At 48.8% G+C, this 26,062-nt stretch overlaps 1 protein-coding gene and 1 long non-coding RNA gene across 4 annotated transcripts in view; one reads left to right on the plus strand and one right to left on the minus strand.

Moving 5' to 3' along the window:
* Positions 1 to 253: 253 nt before the first annotated feature.
* The window catches only part of FAM178B (family with sequence similarity 178 member B), a 153,582-nt gene continuing 127,773 nt past the window's right edge, over positions 254 to 26,062 (minus strand). The window contains exons 16-18 of one of the 3 annotated variants that reach the window (XM_072979194.2): positions 8,677 to 8,754; positions 5,790 to 5,957; positions 254 to 2,788 (exon numbers count right to left, since the gene is read on the minus strand). In XM_072979194.2, the coding sequence (XP_072835295.2) occupies positions 5,811 to 5,957; positions 8,677 to 8,754 (225 nt within the window). In that variant the 3' untranslated portion in view covers positions 254 to 2,788; positions 5,790 to 5,810. The remainder of the gene's footprint in view (positions 2,789 to 5,789; positions 5,958 to 8,676; positions 8,755 to 26,062) is intronic. The other 2 variants (XM_072979192.2, XM_072979195.2) reach the window with 2 other exon arrangements.
* LOC144584162 (uncharacterized) lies at positions 14,822 to 18,418 on the plus strand. The gene is made up of 2 exons (XR_013538256.1): positions 14,822 to 15,002; positions 18,315 to 18,418. It is a non-coding gene; the product is annotated as an uncharacterized LOC144584162 (long non-coding RNA).

Genomic DNA, 26,062 nt, shown 5'->3' on the forward strand with positions numbered 1-26,062 from the left:
TGTGGGTTTAAAAAGGCAGCTGTTTCAATGAATCAAACAAAAGGGTCCTTATCAGTTTTCCCTGCAATAAAGAGAAACCCAACAATGGCCTTACTGGATAACAAGAGATTATAAATATCCCAGGAATGGAATTAACAGCCATGCTCCCTTCTTGATTGTGTAGGTTGTAAAACTTTTTCTTTTCTGGTAGCACAGGACGATAAATGGTGTGTGTGTGTGTGTGTGTGTGTGTGTGTGTGTGTGTGTGTGTGTGTGTGTGTGTGTGTGTGTGTGTGTGTGTGTGTGTGTGTGTGTGTGTGTGTGTGTGTGTGTGTGTGTGTGTGTGTGTGTGTGTGTGTGTGTGTGTGTGTGTGTGTGTGTGTGTGTGTGTGTGAGAGAGAGAGAGAGAGAGAGAGAGAGAGAGAGAGAGAGAGAGAGAGAGAGAGAGAGAGAGAGAGAGAGAGAGTGAGAGAGTGAGTGAGAGAGAGAGAGAGAGAGAGAGAGAGAATCAGGGGGTGAACCGGCAGCCTCTCAAGTGACTGTAGGGGCCAGGCTTTTGATTTCCAGCTTCATCAACTTATTCGGGGAGGACACGAGAGCGGACCTTCTCCGTGGCTGCTCCCAGGCTTCGGAATGCACTGCCCGTGTACTTTGAAACATCCACGCTACCTTTATATTATTTATATGCCACTTTTCTCCCCATAAGGGACCCAAGGTGGTTCACCACAGATAAAACTATCAGACAAACACTACAAGACAAACTATAAGAATAATCTGAAACTTACTTGGCCAATCTGCAGGCTAACTAATGCAGTCTCCTTATCTTACATGTCTGGGAAGATGGAACCAGGTGAAAAAGGAGCATTCTCTTCCTGCATCCAGGCTGTGACCTTCTTAGAAGTATTTGGCTAGTCATTACTAGCAAACAGAAGAGTGGACTTCGGTCGGGCCCAGCTGAGCGGATCCTGCATGATTTCTTACCCACAGAGTGTCTGCATTCAGAGGAATCATACCCTACACTCACAACTGTGCATGCTCCTATGGGCTTTGCCAGCTGGCTGGATATCTCAGTGTTTCTGGTATTTGGCTGTGGAGCCAGAGGTTGCCCCGAGTCAGGAGAAGACATTTTTCTATGGATGACTCACACACCATCCCTCTGCGTTTCAATAATGCTTACAGAGAGCTTTCCAGTGTACTGGACCCTACATTAATTAGGACATAGTTCTCAATCTTGGGTCCCCAAAGATTCTTGGACTATAACTCCCAGAAAGCTTCACCCCCAGCTGGGCTGGCCACGATTTCTGGGACTTGTAGTCCAAGAACATCTGAGGACCTGAGGTTGGGAGCCAATGAATTTGGAAACAGGAAGGAGGAAGCTGCTGTATGAATTTTTCGTCCTAGGTCTGATTGTCAACAGAAACAGAACTGAACTGAGTCAAGTCTTGGCCCCTCTGTAAAAGTGTTTTCTCTCCCTTTCCAAAATGTAGTGGCCTTTGAGTGGAGGAACATCTGGGTGATTTCCTAAAAGCTATGGTCTCTGGCGGCCACAGAAGTCTTTCCTAGCCTTCAGTTTGTTGGTTTTCTCCCCAGACAGATCTTGTTGCTCTCACCTCAACGCTATCTTGCGAGAAGGTTGCTCCATGAAAAGATGGAACCCAGTTTAGGCCCCGTTATCTTGTTTCACATACTGATCAGCGGCTCTTCCAGCCAGAAGCTACGCATGTACCTACTTACCCCTGCCTTCCACCTATACTAGGTTTACCCCAATGGGATTCCTCCAGAGGTTTTGGGCTGCAATGCCCTACAGCTGTGGCCAATGTGGCCAAGAGGCAGGGACGAGAGGAGCCGTGGAACATCTGGAAAAACTGCCGAGTCCCCGGGAAGCCTCATGATGTCAGGCCGTTAGCCCAGGGATGTGTGCAAATTAACTGCAGGTCTCCGGAGGTGGCTGGTCTGCAACTCCGACCAGCCCCAGCCAGCGTAGAGCAGCGCAGAAGGATGGTGGCTGTTGCAACCTGGCAATACCTGGAAGGTGTCCTTTGCACACCTCAGTTTAGCTTAAAAGACCTCTCCGAAGCTCCCAGACCATCTGAAACCCTTTTCAGATGGAACTACCAGGGACTGGACTTTCTGCAAGCAATGCATGGCTCTTTGTGTGGATTCCCCTCCCCCCCCGGGGAAAACGAACTGGCTGACAGAATACGCCCCTGGGGTCCTAAGGGGTTCTTCCCTACACCCACCAACACTTTGGGAGGTGCAGCCTTTTCCCATCTTCTCTGCGCCACTAAGAACCCAGGCCATTTCAAAAGGTGCCGTATTCTGCACCCTTGAGCAGGGCCCATGCCTGCACACAGTAGAGCACTTACTGTTACAACCTGGGGGAACAGCCAAGAAGAGAGAAATGAAATCCATTAGAAATGACATTTATTTTGGCTTGGTCTGGGCAGGGAGGGGTGGATATTCCCTTCCCGGAGTGTTTGCTTTGAAAGCAGGCTTCTTAAAAGGCACAAGGTTGTCTAAATAAATGGCAAACGTTGTTGGCTTAACCCCTGGAAGAACTTTGCTCCTTTCAAAAACAGAAGAATTGGAAACCCAACGTTAAAATGCTGAAGTTGAAATGCTGTTGCTTATAGAGATGAAGGATGAAAGAAGAAGGGCGGGAGGGGTAGAAGGACTGAGCTTTTTCCTGCCCCCCCTTCCCCCCTCACTCCACCAAACCGCTTGCTTTCCTCGTCTCCTCGCTGCTCTTCCTTCTGGCACACTCCAGGGGTTCTAGGATATGTCCGATCAGATGTTTTTTACTCTGACCCTAAGAGGAGAGAAAAGCAGAATGATAACGTTCTTCAGAGCAGACAGCAGAACAAAACGAGGACTCTTAACAGGAGGGAGGCACCGAGGTGCGTGCTTATTTATTAAGTCACATTGATCTCCTGCCTTTCTTCTTCTGATGAAGTACACGGCTTTTCTCCACCCTGCTAGTGAACCTGAACGACAATTCTGCGAGGCAGAGCGGACCCAAAGAGCAAGCCCGGTCCGAGACCACCCAGTGCATCTCAGGGCTCAGTCGGGACTCGAACCTGCCTCTTGCAGGTTTTTTAGACCAACCAGTCTAACCAGCACACAGCGCTGGAGAAGAGAAGCGACAAGAACAAAGCCGTGTGGCCTCTTGAAAGCAAACAGATCCGTTTCACGGCCAGCTTCCGTGGCTCGCAGCCCACGCCTCCGTTTCCGTCTGAAAAAAGGGACTGTAATCCAGGAAAGCCTGCGCTGAAACAGATCTGCGAGTCTCAAAGTGCTGTTAAGACCTTGCCGGGTTTGTTTTGTATCATTTTTGTTATACATGCCGAAAACGGGCCACCACATCTGCCTCTTTGAAACTCAGCACAACGCCGGCTCTCCAGGAACAGCAAACCTTTTTGCTGGAATAATTGGTTCTGGCATGGAGCGCAGTATCTTTTTTCTTTTCTCTTCTCCTTCTTCTCTAATTATGCCCCTCCAGTAACACTAGTCCCATCTATAGCTGCGCTGGCCCTTCTTCAGACATCTAATTCGAGGATCCTAACCCCTGACCATTCGCAAGGCAACTTTCTCTCTTCGCTCCACAGTTTCATGCGCATCCCGTTAAGGAACAGGGCTTCCTTCCATGGGGGAGAGGCAAGTTCTCTGGTTTTGGAAAATCCAGCACTATTCCCACCTTATTCGAGAGCAACACCCAGAGAACAGCAAACAATCAAAAAAGGAAGAACGGGGACCGTTAGAATATTGTGGTCCACGTTTGGGTATTATGGAACTGGGTTCGGGGCAACACTGGGGGCCCCAATGTGGGCCTTGAGGGGGTCTCCAGACCCTTCTCCCAACAATGCCATTATTTTGTGATCTCCCAATTTTGGCACATTTCTTTCTTCTTTTGAAAGGCTGGGAAACGGCTCTCTGCTGCAGACAGTAAAAGCTAAAACATGATGGCATGTTTAGCCCCACCCTTCATCCTCTGGACCCACCTCCCACTGCAAAAACAGCCGCCCCTGAGAACCTTCCCGAAATCTAACACGAAAGGTGTCCCCTACTCTCCTCGTGCAGTCAGCAGCTGCTCTGGGTCGCCTGCAGCGGAGAAGGCTGGTGGGATGGGTTCACAGCCATGTGGGCCTTTGCAGTACCGCATGTGATGCTCAAGGATACAGAGGTTGTGGCCTGGGGCAGCCGAAAATGCCAACAAAATCCAGCCACCTAGGGAGCATCCGCAGGAATCAGTGCTTCAGTGGCACTCGGGCGAGATGCAGGAGGAACTGCCGGACCAATGGCAGAGAACAATCGTGGCACTTCTCTACCCTCTGCTAATGGACACAGGGCGTAATACCCCCCCACCGGAAAACCTCCTTAAAAGGGGGCAGGAGGAGTGTGAAAGAGTGCTGTTGGAAATTCAGAAACCAAACTCCTCTTTGGTTTTTCATTCTTTTTCAAAGAACTCGCTGGTGGGAAGTGTCCCTTCCCTCCATGCCATGGTCACTGCGTTCAAAAGGATTCAGTTTGTTCCTTTCCCACGTGGCATCTCTGTTTGTGCCCACTGAAAAACCCCAGAAGCGCCACGCTGCCCTGCCATGACGTGTCCCCAGTCGCTGCTGCCTCTGACTCTATCCAGCCAGCCCTGGCTGATCGGATTAAAAGAGCACAACCACCGGATCAGGAAGGGAAGACAACTCATTAAACTCGGGTTACTAATTAACGACACAATAACAGCGCAGGATCCCTTTGATTTTAGCCCTGCTAATGGCCCTCATTTCCTTCCCTGCACCCGCCTGCTCCAATAGGTCTCCTAGGCTTTCCTGTAACTTCAGGAACAAATCCAGCCAGCAGAATCTTCTCGGATGACTCAGTCCGAGTGTAATGGTGCTGGAGGGCAGCAGAAGTGGGGCTTCTGTTTTCCATCATGTTTGCATAAAAGGACGTCAGCACTGGCTGGGATTGTAAATCAAGCCGTGACCCAGATGGAGGGATCCAGCATCTGGCGCTACCCGTCAGTAGTGCTATGGTGCACCCTGGACAGGAGGAGTATTCTGCTGGTCAAACCTGGAAATCCCTGGCCGGCAACCCCTGTCCCCAAATTTCCTTTCTCAAAGCGGCTTATCTCCAGGGGAGGCCCTGTCATTGAAAGGCTTGACCCCAAGCGGCTTCATTCAATCTTCTCCCTGCTCTCCCGCACTTCCCAGCATTGTGGGTGCCCAGGAGTGTCTTTATGTTGTCCAGTTACAGCTGTTTGGGGTTTAGCATTCCTCGGGATGCCGAAGACTCTCCTGAACTAAACCACAACAGTTCTCTAGCGGGTAATTGGACATGCTCGGAAGGCACGCACAGAGGCTCCCTCCGTGGGAGAATGAACCTCTGCCTAGCCGGCTTCTAGGCTCCTGCCCTTGGCATTCAAGCCAGCAGGGCGGGTGCCTCGGGGGGCAGCAAGGCAGAGGAGAAGACAGTTGTGTGCCATGTGGCCTGCTCTGGGCCCACCATGGCATCTCCTCTCTTCAGGGGCCCTGAAGGATTCTAGGAACTGCAGTCATACAAGAATCTCCCCCAAGGTTTAGGGTTTATGGAAGATTCAGCAGGAAGGGAGAACCCTCTTGTTTTATTCCTCAAAACCATTTCACTTGCTCTGCGCATCGGTTCCATCACGCCCTCACCTGAAGGCACCATACGGGGTTATGAGGACCATGCCTCCTTCCCCACCATATCTGAATCAAACATGGGAAAGCACCTTGGATGATGACTTAATAAGCGTTTGTCCCCAAACACGCTCCTCCTCCTCCTCCCAGTGCTATTACTTGCCAAGGACGGGTCTGCCGCTAGCCCTGGGACGGCAGTTCCAGCCACTTGATGTAGGTCCGGGCCACCAGATCCTTGAGCCTCGTCCGGTACATGAGGCAGGGGTCCTCCCGGAGGTTGGCGCCAATGTGCTGCTGCAGCTGGGCGCAGAGCTGACGGAGGCACCCCTGTGGGGAGCAAAGAAGAACACGGAAGAGTCAAGAGGATGGAAAGATGGAAAAAGGAACATCGGTTGAGGGGGGGGCTGAAGGCAGCAGAGGACCCTTTTGCTGGTTTATGAGGCATAAACGGAGGGAAGAAGTGGAGCACTTTGCTGTCCTGGAAATCTACGTAGGTCTCTTGGCTGATGTGGCATCATTCCTTCCACTTCTGGTACAAGAAGCTTTGAAAAAACAGAACCAAACTTCTTGGATGCATCGATCACCATAGGCTTAGAAAAGAGCCTTTCATTGGACTACAACTCCCATAATCCTCCAGTGAGCTTGGCTACTGGTCTTCCTGGCTGAGGAATTCTGGGGTTGCAGAGCCACAAAAGTAACCACAAAAGGGTCTGGGGATGCGTATGTAATGCCAACCCTTCCACCTCTTTCCAAAACAGAGGATACACAGTCTCCAAAAATGCATACCATAATATAATCCCAAGAGGATGGAGAGGAGATCCCAGGGCTGCCGGTGGAAGATGTGAGGGAATCCCAGCAGGACCAGCATCACACAAGAAAAAACCCATTCTAGGCTCTCCACATGTACCCACAGCAAAGGGCAGTGTGAGGCGTCATAAGGCAGAGGTTCCCCACCTTGGGTGACCCAGATGTTCTTGTACTACAACTCCCAGAAGCCTTCAACCACTCGCTGTGCTGGCCAGGATTTCTGGGAGCTGCAGCCCAAGAACACCGGAGTTACCCAAGGTTGGGAACGACTGCCTAAGAGATGTCGTCCAGACAGGCAACTTTCCTCATTTTCTGAGTGAGTTCTTGCGTTTTTCCCCCCAGATCCTCAATCTGGACTTTTAACTTCTCCCCAAAGCCTCAGGGGGGTGCAGAGGAAATCACGGTGCCATCCCAGCAGCCAGGAGATCCAAATTAAATCAAACGGAGAGTCAGGCTGTCTTCCCCGACAGGTGTGGCAAACGGCATTTTCGGCCAGCCTCCACGTGGAACGCCTGGCACGCCACCCGCCTCGGAAGTCATCCACTCTTGTCAGTAACCAAGACTTTGGAAAAGGCAGGAGGGCAGCCGCGGGGGGCGGGGGGAGAGAAAGCCACCACGACACTGGAATGGGATCGCTCGGCAGCAGCTTTGCCTGGTTTCTCTGCAAGCGCATGATGTCAATTCCAGGAAACCAGCCAGAGCGAGAAGGCCGCACAGAGTCATAAGGGAAACAGTGGGCCATTCAGCCAAATTCCTTTCTTCATGGCAAGATTCCCTCTTCAAAACATCTTGCCCTAACCACCCTTCCTGCTGACCTCCTTTTGCAATATCTCAAAGCTACTGTACCAGCCCATCCTTCCCAAGAGTCCTTTTCCCCCTTGACCAAAGGTCCTTTAAGTCTTTTAAGTTTCTAGTCCTCCCCCTTTGTTACGGGGAAGGTTAGCAGCTAAGGACAGCTTTATCCATCTCACAGAATTTAACGCCCAACCTAACGCTATCTCTAGCCACCCCTCCCTGCAACAGAAATGAACGGCTGTACCAAAGATTCTTTTGAGAAAGCCAGCCCTTCTCTTCTCTTGCTCTGCTTGAACCCGAGCCCTCCTTCATGGGCAGCAGCTGCAAGAGAGTAGAACTGGAGAAGTGATGGCTGTACCCTTGGGTCCAGGTTGTCAAACTTGACAGACCCTTAGCAAGGAATCGTAGCAGTGGATAATGTACTGAGGGGAAGTACTCTGCCCATCCCTTCATCCTCACCTGCTAGATTTCTGCACGCAGGGAAGTTTTTTATTTATTTAGTGTGGAAGTATTAAGAAATGCTACTTGCACCCCACCTGCAAACTGAAGGAGTACACAGAAACAAAACAAAACGAAGAGGGAGAAAGAGAGAGACGAAAACGTTGCGGCCCCTTCAAGACTAAATGCTATATTTTAATGTGAGCTTTCTTGGACAAGTGCACGTCTTCTTCTTGATTCTGCCTGTTACATAAATGTTCTGTTTTATTTAAACTCAAATATAAGTTATAGACTCCATGAAAAACAATCTAAGAGGAAGCAAGTGAAAAAGCAAGGAGAAAGGCAGAAAAGTAGCCAAGGGACACATTACACCTAAATGTGGGAGAACGTCTGGGGAAAGTGACATCCAAAATGTTCCTTTCCCATACTGAAGCCATTTCTGTGTGCAATGTGTAATTTGGAGTAACTTCTTTTCTTTTATTTTCTCTCTTCCCCCCCCCCTTTTCATTTCTTCCTTCCTTCCTTCCTTCCTTCCTTCTTCTTTTATTACATCTCTTTTCCTTTTCTCCTGTTTCTGCTTGGAATTGCCTTTCTGGGTATAGAAATGCCCAAGTCCTCATTTCTGCTCTCGAGTTCCTCCCTCCAAAGGACCGGTTCCTCTTCAGTCCCTGAGGGCACACCCCCCCCCCGGCATTCCCTTTTGCCGATTTCAAACGGGGGCTCCTCAACCGAACCCCGCTTTGCACGAATCGCTTGGCTCCAGTGTAGCAGCGAAGCTGCCATTTACGCGGCCCACAGAACGGGGCTGGTGACCAAAACCCTTTCCTCCCCCAGGCTGACCGAAAAGTCCTGCACAGAGAGCCTTTTCCTTTTCCTTCTTTCCCTTCCTCTTCCCACCCCCTAAAAAGTTCAAGGAAGGTTCTTTCTCTCTCCTCCCCCCACCAAGCAAGAGATCCTGTCCTCAAACCACCTTCTTATCGTTCCTTGTCCCCGGATCTCAACTCACGTGCTCTCTTGAAGGCAGTGCCTTGGTTCCCACCACCACGTTGGCCAATAGCAGGAGGCTGTAGCACAGGTAGCAAGCCTGCAGGAAGAGAAGGAGGAGGGGGGGTCATCTCCGAGATGGGAAGGGAGCTCCTTAGATGCGATGCTAGAGGTGAGCGGCGTCAACTGCACTTAGTGGAAAGGAGGACAGGAGGCCACAACATGTGCTTTGCCATGCACCCACCCTCCTCCACAGCAACGTCTTGTCTGAGTATAAATTGCACCCTCCTCTTGTGGGTTGGGAGGGATGCTAGGGGTGGGGGTGGCCGGGAGCTCCAGCTACCCAAACGGTAACCCCACTCCTGTATGATGGATTTCATGGCCCCGTCCTTTGACCTAAGAGTCTTTCAAAAAACCCAACTGAGCAGTACTGCTCGCAGAAGAAAGAAAACTTGCCCTCTGCTTGAGGGGGTGTGTGTCTCCTTCCCTTCCTCCCTTTTCTGGACAGTCAGACCCCAGCAGGGACTGAGACCCACCCAGCATCAGAAAGAAGGAGAGAGAGAGAGAGAGAGAGAGAGAGACAGAGAGAGGGGGGGGCGTGCCAGTTCCAGCGGCTTCGGATCAGACCCAGCCAGCCACCATGGTCGATCCTTGCTCCTGCTCCAGCCCAGAGTCCCATCCACACCTCATCTACACCACCACTTATGGAAGGTTGAGAGAGAAAGCAAGATAACCACCCTCGCATGGCTCCCTGATGGTTTTTAGTGCGGCTTTGGAAGGCTGCATGTTTCCAGCAGATTTGGGTCCAAACTCCCATCAGCCTCGGCCAAGGTTTATGGGAGTTTGCAGGCAAGGAACATCTGGAAGGCCATAGCTACCCACATCTGGTTGGGAGGCAGAGACCGGCTAGGTGGGATTTGGGTCCCAACTACAGTTCTACAGGGAAGAGAGCAGGCTTCCTCTTCTACATTTGGTGGACCTCATAATTTGTGTGCCCCCCGGAGCTATGCTACAACTGTGGCAAGAGCCTGGTGTGGCTTTAAACTGTCACCGCTCCGTCCTTCAGTGCGCTGGGACTTGTAGGTTGGCAAGGGATTTAAAATGCTCTGCTAGAGAGCTCGAGAGCGCTCCTCCGAACCACAGTTCCCAAGATACTCTGAGAAGAGGGTTTGAGGTTAAATGCTGTTATGTAGCGGAGACCCATGTGAGCCTCCGGGCGCTTCCTCTAGCAGAGAATTCTCAGGGCTTCTGAGAATCACTGAAGAGAATCGTCTTCAGAAGAAGGAATTTCTTCACTGCTGAAAGCACCTGAACGCACAGCAAAAACATGTCTCGTGTCATCTGCAAATCTTCTTGACGCATTCAGGACTTAAGCAAAGTCAGTCTGAACGGCAGATTTTTAAAAACACAAACATCTGCTTGAATCACATCTGTCCGACGCGCACATGCTTTCGTTACTGGCAGTCCCACACCTCCCGCTTCTGCCCTGCGCCCCTCGCTAAACTTTCTGTACTATTATTACTTTATTTGTGCCCTGATTTTCCAGAAGGGCAGGGGATGCAAGGTGGCCTTGTAATCATGAAAAACAATAAACTGCAAAAACAGACTGAAACACAGAATCATTAGAGACACATAATAGAACTCTTGGCTTAGGTCTCTGGCTGCAGAACCAGCGTTTGGGGGTTCGATTCCTCACAGGGCCTCCTTGACCAGGCCTGGACTCCATGATGATTCAGAGGGTCCCTTCCAGCTCTGCAGTTCTAAGATGATTAAGATTATAAAAAGCATTAAATCTAGTATGGACCCATGACACTTAAAGCAGTATCGCACTACAAGTAACTGCGCCGTATAGATGCCTTTAAGGAGTTGGAGTGGTCCGTATATGCCATCTAGATTAATCATCTTGCCTATGATTCAAAGAATCCAGAATGAACACATTCTCAACAGATGGCTGCCTATCTTGTGTGTTAAAAGATAACAGCAGAAAACAAATAATCTTTCTGATAATACAGAGCTGTATATAAAGCATACGCTCAAATACCATATTGACATTTATCCTTCTGCAATGTGGCAAGCGCTCTCAAGTTCTTTTCAAGCTTTTGATTATTTCCCCCCTTTTGCCTTTACATGAGTCAGTTTTGTTGTAAGAGCAGCATCCCCACTCCTAAAAAAAAATCTAATCAGGTAACAGTATGAAAACATCCTTCTTCCAGGATTGATACAACGGAAATTGGAGCTGCTGTCAACCAACTGGTGATCATCGGCAAAGCAGACGTTTCTACAAAGCCTCATAAATCACTCAAAAACATCCTTAAGGGGTTGCTATGCGTATTATGGCCCGCCAGAAGCTCAAAATACGTCTGCTTTAAAAGATAACAGTAGAAAACAAATCCTCTTTCTGATTCATAGCTGCAAAGGCAGGGTCCAATATGATTTAATTTCTACACAGTGCCAAACGCATGTATCTTAGCAGCACCTTCCTTTCTGCGTCTCTGGCTTTCTTCTTCTTCCACTTACCTCCTGCAAAGCAAAATCAAGACACTGTTCTTTAGATTAATTGCAATTAGTGTCTTTTCTACTTTTCCACCCATCCGTTGCCTAATGCCTCCTGGGGACACCGCAAGGGCTGCTTGGGGGTCTGAGTAAAGAGGGTGACTCACCCTGAAAGGGCCAAGGGGAGGTCCTGCCACCACTCACCACCCACGTTTGGTGGAAATGAGTCCACTTCAGCAGTGTAGACGCCAACACCGTTTTTAATCATCAGAAATAAAATAGATTTCCACTCAGTGCATGTGAACGCGGCCACCGGCTTAAATACCACGTGACTTGAACCTGGTTTTTTTTAAAAGTCTGAACAAGAAATCGATTCAGATTGCCAGCGGGACCACAGCCTCACCTAAAGCCACCTCCTGGTTTCACCACTGCTAAGTGAGGTAAGATTTCAACAGCAATTTCCCAGCTCACCTAATTAGCTGCCACAATGAATACAGAGATACGAGCTTCATACTTATGATGTTCTAATGTCTTTCATTAATTTTGATGTTATTTTTAATGTTGAAAAAAAAGAAGTGTGGCTTTTCATTAGTCTCTTCCCCTCATCAAGAAAAATGCAAACAGGCTACAGGCGAGAGCTTTAAATGCAGTTTACAGAGGAGTGCAGAGGTGAATATAATACTTAATTAAGCATAAAATGAGCAACGGACTGCAAAGGTGATACACCAAACCGTGCACAGCAGTGTAACGTCTGTGGCAGTAAGCAGGGGTGAAAGCCAACGCTTCCAGGAAGAACAGCGGCTTAACGGAAGATGAGAAGCGGGATCTGCACCGTACATTGCAGCATCTCTCCATCCTTTAAGAGTTCTCCTGTTCAGAATTCCAGCCACCAAGGTCCCCTTGCAGCACATTCGAACAGGGATAGAGACCTTTTTTAAAAAATTCAAATGCACATTCTTCAAGATTTTGGACATGTTATATTTTGGGATGACACCCCTCGGAGTCCCGGAGACGGCACTGCCTCTGGCTGCCCAGGGGTGGATGGACTTGGTGTTGTAGTCTAAAACAACATTTCTGTATTCTGCTCTCTCTCTCTCACACACACACACACACACACACTCCACTGCCAGAAGTCTATTGCACTCATAACTCTGGAATAAAGTCAACAAGCATCATTTATGTGGCAGAACAAAGGCTTATATGGGACATCAAAGTGCGGCTCTGATTCCTGTCCCTTCTCTTTAACAAGGAGTGCTTCTCGTTGAATGGCTCCTCGTGTTACCAGCCCAAAGAAATGGGCCAGCTCTTCTGTTTTTTTTTTTTTAATCTCTTTTAACCATTTTAGGGATGTGTGTGGGTGGAAAGAAAAACAAAGGGACAGAAGAAACCGTGGGAAAACTAGGGAGGGTTGTAAATAGAACAGGACCTTTTCTCTCTCTATCACCACCCTTGAAAAACTCCGTGTCAAGGAGGTCCAAGCGATGGCCCAATAAAAGTCTGTGGTCTGGAGTCACCCAAAAGTAACTTCTCCTCATCTCTCTGGTATAGCGACCCACAGAGCAAGGGCACCCCACTGGGAGGCAGAGACGTGGTGCCTTTTGTGGGCTGGAGTCAGTTCGGTGGTCCCCAGCTTCTGACCCCCTTTCCTCTCCGTTGACAGCCCAAAGCCCTACACAGTTTGGAGGCCTCTCAGCCTTCTTCATGCGCATCACGCAGCGCCCTGTGCCCAGTCTCAGACATCAGGGTTGGAACAGGGTTGCGATTTCCATTTCAATTTTTTATGCAGGCAAAGAGTACACCAGGGGCCTGTGTCTCTTCTTGATGGGACTGCTTTGTTTCAAACCTATGACTTTCATGACAAACGGTGTGAGCCACTTTCCAGTCCCCCAAAAGTAGCTGGCTTACTCCTGGATCAAAAGGGTCCAGCTTGGGAACTGACTGGAGTTTATTTTATTTTATTTTATTTATTTAATATTCCCCCCATCTGGCAGCCAAGGCTACTCTTGGCCGGCATGCTGTTCCCCGTACATCAGTAGTTCCCAACCAGATGCTCTTGGATTAAACCTCCAAGAAGACTTTACCACTAGCTACGTGGGCCAGGATCACTGGGAATTGTAGTCCAAGAACATCCAGGGACCCCTGACGGCCGTATGTCATGAGATCACTGGGAAATAGCTTGCACCAGATGTCTACGGCATCACACCCATGCTTTTCTTGTTGTTATGTGTGCTCATGTAAGTTCCAGTTTAAGACCAAATCGTTACAGGGTACACAAGAGACTCAAAGCGCAGTTTACCACTGCCACACACACACACTCACCTGGGAGCAAATCCCACTTAACACACAGAGACATCCAAGCAGCTGCCTGGAGTCTTGCATTGCAATTAACTAGCCGTTCATTTTAGTCTTCTGGATTCTCTGTTTGCTAAAACTTCGCCTTTGTTTTCCAAACGCCAGACAAGGAACCATGTTATTTTGTTACACCACAACATAAATATCTTGCAGCAATTTAAAGGGTGGTACCTGTATTACTCTGAATTGTGGTGCTGGAGGAGACTCTTGAGAGTCCCCTGGACTGCAAAGAGAACAAACCTATCCATTCTGAAGGAAATCAACCCTGAGTGCTCACTGGAAGGACAGATCCTGAAGCTAAGGCTCCAATACTTTGGCCATCTCATGAGAAGAGAGGACTCCCTGGAAAAGACCCTGATGTTGGGAAAGTGTGAAGGCAAGAGGAGAAGGGGATGACAGAGGACGAGATGGTTGGACAGGGTCATCGAAGCGACCAACATGAATTTGACCCAACTCTGGAGGAGGTAGTGGAAGACAGGAGGGCCTGGTGTGATCTGGTCCATGGGGTCACCAAGAGTCGGACACAACTTAACGACTAAACAACAACAACAACCTGTATTACAGTGTATGTTTCCTTGGCCAGGAGCCTTATCCTTGAGGAGCTGATACATGGAGTGGGGGAGGGCAAAGGTGGAGATGGAAAGTAAACAAGGAGGGCCAAAAGGGGATTTGGTGCAGGAGGTTCAGCTAATATACATTTCTGTGTAAAACTCAAACATCGGTGTGATAAGCGCAGTGACCTTTTGGCCCCAGGTGTAATGAGCGATAACACAATCTCCACAGCTTCTGTTCTTATCTTCCACATACATGAGCTTTGCACAGATCAGAGATGGCCGAGAATTGCCTTCTCTCTGCCAACGATCACGGTGTTTACAATTTCACCTCCTACATACATACGTGCGCGCGCGCGCATTGCCTGTTTATCTGTCAACTGAGGACACCTTTAATGCATCTGACAAGGGGAAGTTTTGTTCCCGGTCGCTTTCTGTCTGCCACCACAACCACGAGATAGCTGTGGATCTTTGAAGGCTCACTAACGGTCTTGGTAGACTTATAAATGTGATTATTGAGGCTGATCAGCAAATCCAGCTGGAGCAGCCGGTATCATTAGGGCCGTGGGGAAATCGAGCAGGGAAGGACCGGGAATATATGTCAGGGAGCTGTGAGTGAGCAATGGCGAGGGAGGGTGCCAAAGAATGTGAAAGGGGGCACAGGATGTTGGAAAGACAGCCCACCTCCGTCCTCCCCCTCTTACTTCCAGCGTCATACAGCTTTAACCACTGCCCAAACCTGGGACTCAGTTCTTTTTCCTGGAACTTCCTGATCCCGCCAGGTGATCCCTGTCCCAATTCTTGCTAAACCCTTTGAAGATTTAGCCCTGCGCTGACAATCTTTCCCCCTCCTGCCCGAGTAATCCAGCCGCCAAAAGGGAAGCGGGAAGGGAGGCAGGACATGCTGTCTTGCACAAGCTTAATGGAGGTCAGCAGGTAAACGGGTTTGCAGGTAAGCCGTTTGCGGTGGGGACGCTCGCAAATTGCATTAAGGGATTGCAAGACAAACAGCTTAAGCTTAAGAGGTGGGAGGCTCTCCTCCCTTCTCCGGCCAGCTCCCCCGGCGCCCGGGAAGGGCTGGGCCAACCCCTGGCCTGGCGCTTGCCATCAGCTCCCCGGATGTGGCTGCAACGTGCGCCAGCCTTCTTTCTCCTGGAAAAACAACGAGAGCACACATTTGTTGATCTCAGTACCATGTTGCTCCCCTGCCTCTTCCGCCAAAGAAGGCAGGCAGGCAGCCAGCCAGCCAGTTATCAACATGCCGTGGGTGGCTGTTTAGGTATCCTTGCTTACACACTGAAATAAAAGGGAGCCGTGTGGTCAATCCGACATACAAAAGCAAGAGGGGGCGACGCCTTTATAAAGCACTAAAAAAAACATATCACACAATCTGCACGCTTTCGTGAAGCACGACCATCCACTTCATAAGGCATGTACTTGTATGAAGAACTTTAGAAGTCCAAAAGTTCACAGCAGGATGGATTTTGCCAGGAAAGTCGCTCTTAGACCTAATTTCCAGAGGTTCATGGGGAGATGGGATTCGCCAGGCAGGTCTTTCTTAGATGCAAGTCAGGATCGATGCAAGCTGCATTAGGGCTGTTGTTTTGAAGTTACAGCCGAGGCACCGGTGGATCGGCGCTCACACCTCAGTTCTCCAAACGAAGAGGCACAGGCCAAGCGCAGACACATCTCTCCCAAGTTAGTCTTTATTCGAAACCGATATGTCTCTGCTTGGCCAGGGAGGGAGGGCACACAGAAAAGCTGATTTTGGGAAAGAAACGCCATGCAAAATGGCGCTGTACTGGGCCAGACTGAAAGCGTATACAATCCAGCGTTCTGCTCTCACAGTGGCCCGCCGGATGCCTCAAGAAGAAAAAAAATATCACAAAAAAGACCTGGGCTCAGCAGAATTCTGCTCCAGGTCCTGCTGGTTGGGAAGTTCTGGGACACAGGAGTTCACGGAAAGTTACTTTCCAAGCTCTGCCTCAGATACCTGTCCCTGGTACTGGATGTACAGAATGGATGCTGGCCTCCACCAATGGCCATGGGAAGCCTCCTCCTTCCCAAGGTAATCTGCCCAATCTGTTCTAAAGCCATCTAGGTTGGTGGCCATGGTCAAAACATCTGGCAGCACATCTGGCCATTGGACCATGCTCCAGAGATAAGAACATTTTTAACAACTGCTTTCACGTGCATCCTTGGAAGGTCCAGAGGGGTTTCCCCCGTGGCCGCTTGGATGAACAAACTGGCCACCCTGACGGCAGTATTGTGGGAGGGGTTGTCCGAAAAGAAGAGTAACCTTTCCTATCTCTCATTTGTTATCCGTGAGAATGCCATGCACCCTTGCTGCCTGTCTGGGCTTAAGATCCCGGAAGCCCTTTTGCAAGGTCTAAATTCAGCTTTGAGACATGGGACGAAGTCATAAGGACAGGAAGGATGATCTTCCTCTTCGCTAAGGAATCAGACCTATCTGGGAAGGAAGGTTTTTTTGAACTCTGAGGAGGGAAAGCTTCTACTGCAGAAGCCTCTGTGCTACAGGGTCAGAAGACCAGCCATCATAAGATCGAATCCACATGACGGAATGAGCTCCCCTCTCTTGTCCCAGCTCCTGCCAACCTAGCCGTTCGAAAGCATGCAAATGCAAGTAGATAAATAGGTACCACCTCGGTGGGAAGGTCACGGCATTCTGTGTCTAGTCGCGCCGGCCACGTGACCACGGAAACTGTCTACGGGCAAACGCTGGCTCTACGGCTTGGAGACGGGGATGAGCACCGCGCCCTAGAGTCGGACACGACTGGACTAAATGTCAAGGGGAACCTTTACCTTTACCTTTGAATCCCGGGGCTATTTCTTCTACAAGCCAACCTGGCTGTTGGCAGATCTCATGATGCTTGTTTGCGAAACACAACTAGTTAAAAAAAAACAAACCCAAAGCTCAGCTCCTTCCTTGCTTGTCAGCTGAACATCATTCATGAAGGCTCCATGAATCAGAGTGTCTGTGCAAAGCCAGGCTAAGCTGCACGTCTACTGCAGCGCTGTCATCATCCCCTGCTCAAGCCCGCCTTCCCGCCTCCACAGCCGGAAAGGGGAGCAGGTCGGGAGTTGACTTCCAAGCTGATCCTGGAGCTGGTCCAAGTAGGGGAATCTTTGGAGGGCACGGGTGGAGGGCGCCTGGGGCAGGAAGACAGCAAGTCATCACAAGGGGCAGACCTGTGACTCAGTAGGCGAGACTGGAGGGGAGGAGAGAAGGAGAGAACCCCTGGCTTCTAGGGAAGGAGCTATAAACCATTCAATTAACTTTCAGGCCTTAATTCCTCGCCGGCCTCTCCATTTTTGTGTATCAAGGATGTCAGTAGAGTTACATTTCGGAAGTAAGGCAAAGAATGGGATCAAAATGACTTTTACTAGTATAACATCTCCCCCCCCCCCGAGTTAATTTAAACTTTTTACTATGTTTGCTTTTAAAATGCATTTTAGAGGTACAGTGCGTATTTTAAACTGAATTTCTCAATTTATATCATTCTTTTATAAAACCCAAGGAAATTTATTTCAAAAAGTAACAGGAAAAGTAACTAGCACCACAAAGAGAGAATTTCCAGGTAGAAGGGATGCTGTTGTATTGTTTAAGGCAATCTAATCAGAAGGGACACACACCCTCTCTCTCTCTGTTTTTCTGGTAGGGATGAGATATGGTCCCCCATTTCACATCTGCCTACAACTCCCATGAACCCTAGCCAGTAGAGATAATGGTGAGGGATTATGGGAGCCGGAGTCCAATAGAAATACTGTATAGATGGCCAGAGTTGACCACTTCTGGTGTGTCGGGTGTCCCTCCTCACTATTCCTCCAAAATACAAGAAATGGCCCCGAAATGCAAGAATTTGCTGCTAAAAGTTACAGCATCTGAATTAAAACGGGTAAAGATTTGGGCCGGTGTTTGCCACTGGCACACTGACCTCCTGTTCGCAGAGATATTCTGAAAATGAGTGGGGGGGGGAGGGAAGACAGTGGTAGCCTTGATGGGCGCAAGGCAGACAGTTCAGCCCATGTCTGGATTTAAGACAAACAGGGAATTATAAACCCTTCATTACAAAGAGTCTTTAAGTAACTTGCTTTTTTTGGGTCAGGTCCATTCTGCCGCTTTTTATAAAACTCAGTTTTGTTGACTTTAATGCTGTTTCATGACTGATTTTATTACTATTTTCATTTAAATCCCTGAAGGTTTTAACTTTGTACATTTTTATGGGTGGGCTTCTTCCTCCAGCAGTTTCCTTGCAAGCTGACAACAGATCAAAAGGCAGATTTTTGAAAATAAATAAATAAGAAATTACAAGGAAAGTAACCCAGTTTGGATTTTTGCTAATTCAGCACTTAAAAGACACAAAGGGGAGACAACAGGATCAAGAAGAAAGAAAGGGCAAGACGAGGAAGTAGCAAAGGACTGCTTAAGACTGAAAAGGGAACCTGCTCTCAACCTCCACAGAATACATATTCTCATCCGAAGAACCAGCATTTGCGGAGTCCGACCAAAACAGTGATAGATCCAGGTGTGCCATGCAGACTACTCCGCCCGTTTGAATAACTATTGCTCTTCTGTGCTATTAAGAGATTTCCAGTGTACAGCATCCCTAATATGGCTTTCTAGGTATGTAGTGTATGTAGTGTCTGGGATACTCTGTGTGGTATTGAGTGACAGACTAGAACTCAGGAGACCTGGGTTCAATTTATGGGGTCAGCCACTGAAATTCACTTGGGCGTATGTGTGTATCACAGGAAAATCATCATCAGCTGCTGTCAAGTCATTTCTGACTTTTCAGGGTTTTCCCAGTAGAGAATGCACAGATGTGCATTACCCTTCCCTTCCTCTAGGGGCAACCTTGGGACTGTGTGCAGCTTGCCCAGGGCCACCCAGGCTGGCTCTTCTCCCAGAAGGCACAAGTGGGGAATCGAACTCCCAACCTCTGGCTCTGCAGCCAGAGACCTAACTCACTGAGCTATCCAGCCAGCTGTTGACACAGGTGAAATCATGCCTTAAATATCTCACTTACCTCAAAAGAACTATTAGGATTGATCTAAGTCCATTCCTACTTGACAGGCACATAACACACACTCCTGAGTCTGAATCTGACCCTCTATCCATTAGACCACACTGGATCTCTCTGTAATTATTACACATACATAGATCATTGTCATGCACAGAAAACCACAGTTTCACCAATACATAACTAATAGCAAAAAGACCCACAGGGGGTGGGGTGGGGTGAAACAAAACCAAAGTCCTTCTGCACCTGGTGTCCCATAACTTCTTTCTCTACCACCCCGAGGGCACTCCTAGACTGTTCAGGTCTCAAAGGTCCAGCACGCCCCAAGTCAGCCCCCTTCTCATGCAAAATATTCATATTATCCATATTTGATGGAAGTAATTGAGAATACAATTCTCCTCTGTGGCTCCTGGGAGAAGAGCCAGCCTGGGTGGCCTTGGGCAAGCTGCACGGTCCCAGGGCTCCCCCTAGAGGAAGGGAAGGGAAAACCACTTCTGAGTACTCACTACCTAGAAAACCCTGAAAAGGGGTCACCCTATGTCAGAATTGACTTGACGGCACACAATAATTATTAATGTTAAGTGCAGTCATTTGAAGTACAATTAATTAGGCCACTGGGGATAAAAGGATTCTTAATTGACCACACTGAAATCTGCAATAATGGAATTTAGAAGGCTCCCTGTTTTTCCTTTCGTGGTGTTATTAAACAGAAATAAATGACTAATAAATATGTATCTTTCCCCCACCTTTTTTTTCTTCCTAACCCTGTACTTTTCGCAGTTGCCTTGAAGCCAAAAATCTCTGAGCAATTAAACGGGCTCTAATTAAGCATGAAAGGAAATATAAAACCAAGGCAAATTAAAGCAATGAGCTGGATACTTGGGCTAGGAATGGAAAGGGGGTGGAGAAGCGAGCACAGCATCATCCTTTGGTCTCCCAGTGCAGTTTGCTGACCACCTGTCCGCAAACGAAGATTCCCTTGTGCAGGGAGTCGTGGAGATTTGAAAACCTGGCCTGGGGGGTTATCTTTTTCACATTTTTGAGATGCCGCATTTAGCATCCTGAGAAGTGGAGCTTTTATCCTTTTTTATTTAAAGGCAAGGACTCAATTCAAAGGTGTGTACGATGAGCTATGTATCAGCGGGAACCTCCCCACTCACCCCCACCCCCTCCCAGGAAGGTAGTGGTGTGAATCTGGAGCAGGAATAACAACAAAGAATTCTGTGATGCCTTTAAGACGAACACATTTCATAGGACAGAAGCATTGCATCCCGCTTCTTCAGAGGTGGCTCATTTATCTGACAATGTCAAGCGCATTGCCCGAAAAATCTTACGCCGAATGAAAATGGTTAGCCTTACAGGTGTCACAGGACTCTTCAAAAGTCAGCTGCTTTTCCATATATCTCCTTAACAGCATTATCACTGGGCAGGCATGAACACATGATAGCACCTTCCGACTGTAGAAAGCACCCCTTCCTTATTTGTATGGATTCCACTGGTGTTAAAAGAGCACAGCAACAGCAACCCCAATCTTAGAACTGCACCGCTGGAAGGGACCCCAAGGATCACCGAGTCCAGCCCGTTGGGGGCTGTTTAGGCCCCTGTGGGTTGCTTAAAACCACTGAGCTATCGATCCAGCCGTTCAACGGGCTAGCTGGAAGGTCTCGCATGGAAGAGTTTTAAAAAGGAACCATACCACTCGCTTAGAACCAACTATCTTTTAGCCACTGCTGTTCTTTCAGCAGCAGCCCCCAAAAAACCACGGGAATTAAGAAAGGGGAGCTTTTTATGGTCTGGAGACAAAACATAACATCAGTCCATTTTCTGTGTGCAAGGCGGCTCTTCAAGACAGGCCAGTTGGAAGCCCTGGACTGAATCCCAAGGGCAAAACAGGAGAAGGATAAAGGGGGAATCCTGCTCTTTGCGGTCCAAGATGATAACCTTGCGGCACAAAGGCAAAACCCCTTTGTGCGAATTAGCACGGCCAATTTTTAAGCCGGCCCCTTGCATCTGTCACCACGGCACCTGCAGACACTAGCTAGACCGTGCTCTCTCTGTGCACCCGGGAACGTTGCTGAACAGAACAGGCCAGCTCATGGCTGCTGCATCTCTCAAAACATCTTGATCTGGCAAATTGGCAGGTGAAGCTGCGTAAACATGGCACAGAAAGGCACGGAGCTGCAGCTAAAGGTGGAACAACACTAGCTAACTGGAAAGTTGGCAACCCTGCCATTGATAGGCACAAAAACAAAACGGGCAGCCAATTTATATATTCATTTAAAATATTTTTAAACCCCTTCCCCCCACTTCTCCTTACAAAGGCCCAAGAAACGACTGATGTGGTTCTTTTTGCTGGTTTATTTTGTTTAACCCACTCGTGCTGTCAAAAGGAGCATGATTAGGAGTCGGGACTTAATTCCATGCCCTGAATGAACCATTTTCCACCTGCTTGCTTCTGCAGATCAAGCTGCAAGTCAAGGCAAACGATTAGACCCGGCCTTTTTCTCCCCAGACCATCTGGAAAGCCTCCTTCTTAGGACAGCGACATCCTGGCTTCTGTGCTAAGCCGAGGAGAGGCAGGCGGCCTGGTTACACAGAAGGCGGCCAGAGACAAGCCTAAAAGCAAGGTTCCCAGTCAGTTGCTCTCTATGGGATACGTATTCCCACCATTTGCAGAAAATCTGCTGGTCTCCTGGGAATCCTATCCTTCTTTTTCATTTTTAGTACAGATCTATTTCTTCCCAATAGATAGTGGAAGCCTGGCCAAAACAAAACAAAACAAAACAAAAACTCAGCTCCAGACCAAGGAGTCAGGAGGAAAGACAAAAAGCAGATTGCACCAGTCTTTACTCTTTTTAAGCCTTTATCTCAAGTTTTCTTTAGGTCTCCCTCCACCTGTTTTGCCAAATAAAGGGAACCGTTCCCAAATCTGCTCCTCTTCCGATGTGCTGTCAAGTCACCCCCAACTTCCAGAGACCCTGACAAGAGTTTTTAGAGGTAGGTGAGAAATCGAAGGAGTGGTTTTCCCATTCTTGCCTCACCCTTAGTATGTTTTAGCAGCTGGAACAATGCTCTCTGGAGCGTTTAGTCCGGCGTTCAATCCATGACGCCACGCGGTCTCCCTTTCCCAAATAAGCGAACCGTCTCACGTGCTACACAAGAGCACAAGGCACCTGGCTTCCCCTCCTTTTCTTTTTTGCAACGTCTTGGCACATTCAAAGCCAAGTTGATTTAAAAAAAAAATACATCAGACCCACAAGATCACCATCGTTTCCCCTGCCGCTGCCCCTCCCCCCCCGCCGTCTTTTCCTTGAAACAGAGAAGTCCCCACAGTTGGAACAAAAGATGACTTTTTTAAAATAAAATCTAACACGCCTCCTTTTTCTGCATGGGAGTTGGAGTTGCCTTGAACTCAAGCAACCTGATCCTTCTACCAGGGGGTGGGGTTTGGCAAGGGGTAAAAGAAAGAGCCAAGTACCCCCAGGGGCTGGCCCAGGCTAGAGAGCAAGGCCGGCCTGATGGGCTTGGCAACCGTCAAGCAGCTCATCCTCTTACGGGCAGGATTAGGGCTTTTTTTTAAATGGAGCTGTGCCGAGGTCACGGCTGAGGGAAGTGGGTCAGGGACAGAAGCTTGCGTTTGACTCCCGGCAGGCAAAAGGCTGTGGGGTGGGTACTGAAAGGGTGGAAGAGAAGATAGGTGGGTAACGTGTAGGGGGCTACAAAACCCACAAGCCGAATTCCTCTTGTTTGAGCTGGATCCTACACAACCTTCTAGCCTTATGCAACAGAAGAGGTTGAGCGCCAAAGGAAAAGGGTCGCCCCTCTGGCTCTCCCACTCACGTCCTGTAATTCAGGCCCTATGGGGGGTGGGGGTGGGAATGAAGGCAGTGCCCATGTGCCTTACCTGATGAGTTGTGCCTCTTAAAATCTCCTTCCCTTGGATTTAGGTGCTTTTTACCTGCCCTCCAGTTGCAAGCCTAAATGGTTTTTGAATCTCCCACCCACACGTTTCCATGGCTCAGCGGGGATTTGAAGCCAGGTTGCCTGAATCCTAGTGGGATGTGGTGGCGCTGCAGGTTAAACCGCAGAAGCCTCTGTGCTGCAAGGTCAGAAGACCAGCAGTCATAAGATCGAATCCAGACTAGGGAGAGAGCTCCCGTCGCTCATCCCAGCTCCTGCCAACCTAGCCGTTCGTGAGCATGTAAAAATGCGAGTCAATAAATAGGGACCACCTCAGTGGGAAGGTCATGGCATTCCGTGCCTAACCCCGCTGGCCACGTGACCACGGAAGATTTTCTTCGGAAAAATGCTGGCTCTATGGCTTGGAAACGGGGATGAGCACCGCGCCCTAGAGTCAGACATGACTGGACAAAATGTCAAGGGGACCCTTTACGTTTTATCTCCTGAATCCTAATCCAACCATGAGTGGAATCCAAACTTTTGCTTGTGGGATCCCACCTGATTTCCAAACACACCTCCCGGTCGAGGGAGCAGAAATAAGTTAGGGTTGCCATGCATGATGACCCCCCCCCCCGCCCCACAACCTCCCCCACTTGTACCCCAGGTAAAAGCACTAGAGGGAGAAAGGAATGGGTGGTGTTTTTGTGACCTGAGGGGGGCTGCCATGGGAAAAACATCTTGGCCACTGAATATCTGTTTGTCTTGCTCGTCTCATAAATGAACAAGGCTTGCTCCCACCCAATACTTCCCCACCCTCAAAAGAAACCCCCCCCCCCCAGGGCAAGCCTACCTATAGATCCCAACGCCTGCGGGCACTCAGACTTTGCCGGCATCAAAACACCAGTAAAACAGCGAAACAATTCACTGGAACTTCTGAGGCTGGCAGCTGGCCACACATCAGCTGCTTTCCTCACTTTCTTCAGACAAGGAAATTCAGGAGGGGAAATTCTCCTTTGCTTAAGAACTTTGAACAAGGAAGAAAAGGAAAAAAAAGAAACCCACACGCTTTCATCAGAGAATGGGAGTTAAAGTCACTTCTGTGCCCCATGGTTTCCTAGCCTTCCTCCTTGGCAATGAGGTTACTTGGGGAGGGAGGGAGGGAGGGAGGGAGGTGTGGAAACAGATGTTCAGCTAGCCTTGCAGACTGGAGCCAGCTCCCAGCTGTTTTTGTGGCCTCTAGCTATTAGATTGCAAAGCAGACTGAAACCATTTGAAGATGATCTAGCCAGCCTCACTGGGGGATAATCACCGTGGCCTGGAGGCGGGCAGGAGGGGTGGAAGATCTTTGGCGAGAGAGACAGAGAGAGAGAGAGAGAGAGAGAGAGAGAGAGAGAGAGAGGAGTCATCTCGGAATCAGAGTCATCAGGTGCAGACCAAGAGGTGTGGGTGCAGGTATTAGGCGGGCATTTCTGTTTTCCCTTTCTTGATCGCTTTTCTTGTGGGGAGGGAGGAATGTGGGAATGGCAAACACAGAAGGAAACCAGGGGAGGGCTGCAAATGGAAGGGGCAGTCCACGCCATGACAGCACAACAGGATTCATCAGGAAGCCCTCAGTGATACAAAGGAAGTCTTTCAGGGCCATATTGCAAAACATGCAATGTCTTTTTAATTAGGAACTTGATTAAGAATGAAAGGATCTTTGTTTTGCCCTGTTCGAGGCATTGGGAAATCAGCCGTTTTTACTTGTTAGTTGACTGTCCAGGTCCCGCAGCTTTGAAGGAATGGCCTTCTGGGGGGGGGGCATTGTGTTTTTATCACCTTCTAATTGCAAAGCTAGTGTTCCCTCATATTTTGGCCCAAAGGAACAACCTCTGCTTCCGTCTGGCACAAGAGAACAGCCTCTTTTTATGTATGGCCTTCAGGTCCTTGCATCAGCCCCTTATTCCAAGAGGATGAAGGTGCACCCAACAGGCTTGGTGACCACGTCTCCTGACTGGTGCTTTGAACATCTGGTTTTCTTTCAGAATTGCTTTTCTAGCTATAAAATAGAAGTACAAGCATTCCCATTTTGGGAAGAACAGTTCTGGCTGTGAGACACATGACAGGGTGGTCATTAAAAGACTTGCAAATGTTTTTTTTAAAAGGTTCACCCTCATGACATATTACACCCTTACACACACACACACTTAACTTATTTTCCCTGCTTGTCATTTCTGGGCAAATTGGCCTTAACAAGACTTTGGAACAACACAGAAACCTGCAACGCCCTTTGTCAGCGGCAAACCGGGAAGGAGTTTACCACGACAAAGAGCCATCCATCTGCCGAACCACTTACACCTCCCATCATCAGCCTCTCCTCTGTCTGCAGCTCCGATCGAAAAGAAAGCACTAAGGCTTCTTCCCAAGTAAAAAGCCTCCGTGCAACAGGGAAAGCTTTTACGTAAAGGGCAGGAGACAGCCCGCCTCAAGACACACAGCGTAGTAAGCTTCAGGGGAAGGTGGAGGCGTGCCATAAAATGGCTCGCAGCAACAAGAGGGCCTTCTTTAAGATGGCTAAACTGATCGTCTTTTGACATACGGATGGGAAGAATAAAATACTCATGCCAAAACAGGCAATACCTTTAAAGACCACAAAAAAACCATCATACCACACACAAGCTTTTGTGGATCAAAACATGACTTCATCTGGTTTGTACACTGCTCTTCGATGTCAGTCAGGAAATAGTAGGGTTGCTGTTTTAGGGTTACAGCCGAGGTGGCTGTGGATGGAGCGTAACCCCCCAGTTCTCCAAATGAAGGAGTTACAGGCCATGCATGCAGAAACCTCAAATCCATCTTGCCATGAACTTTTGGACTTAAAAGTTCTTGGCACAAACCTGACCAGGTGGCTTTTTTAATTCACGAAAGCGTGCGTCTTGTATGATGATTTTTTTAGTGTCCTATAAAGGTGTTGCCTGTTGTTTTTTGCATTTTATTTTGCATGGACCACCTGGCTACCCTTTATTGAGTTGGGAAGAAGGAGAAGACCACAGACATCCTCCAGGGCAGGCAGGTCTGGAGGCAAAGGGAC

This window comes from Pogona vitticeps, chromosome 8 (genome assembly GCF_051106095.1).
Source record: "Pogona vitticeps strain Pit_001003342236 chromosome 8, PviZW2.1, whole genome shotgun sequence".
Classification (NCBI taxonomy): domain Eukaryota; kingdom Metazoa; phylum Chordata; class Lepidosauria; order Squamata; family Agamidae; genus Pogona; species Pogona vitticeps.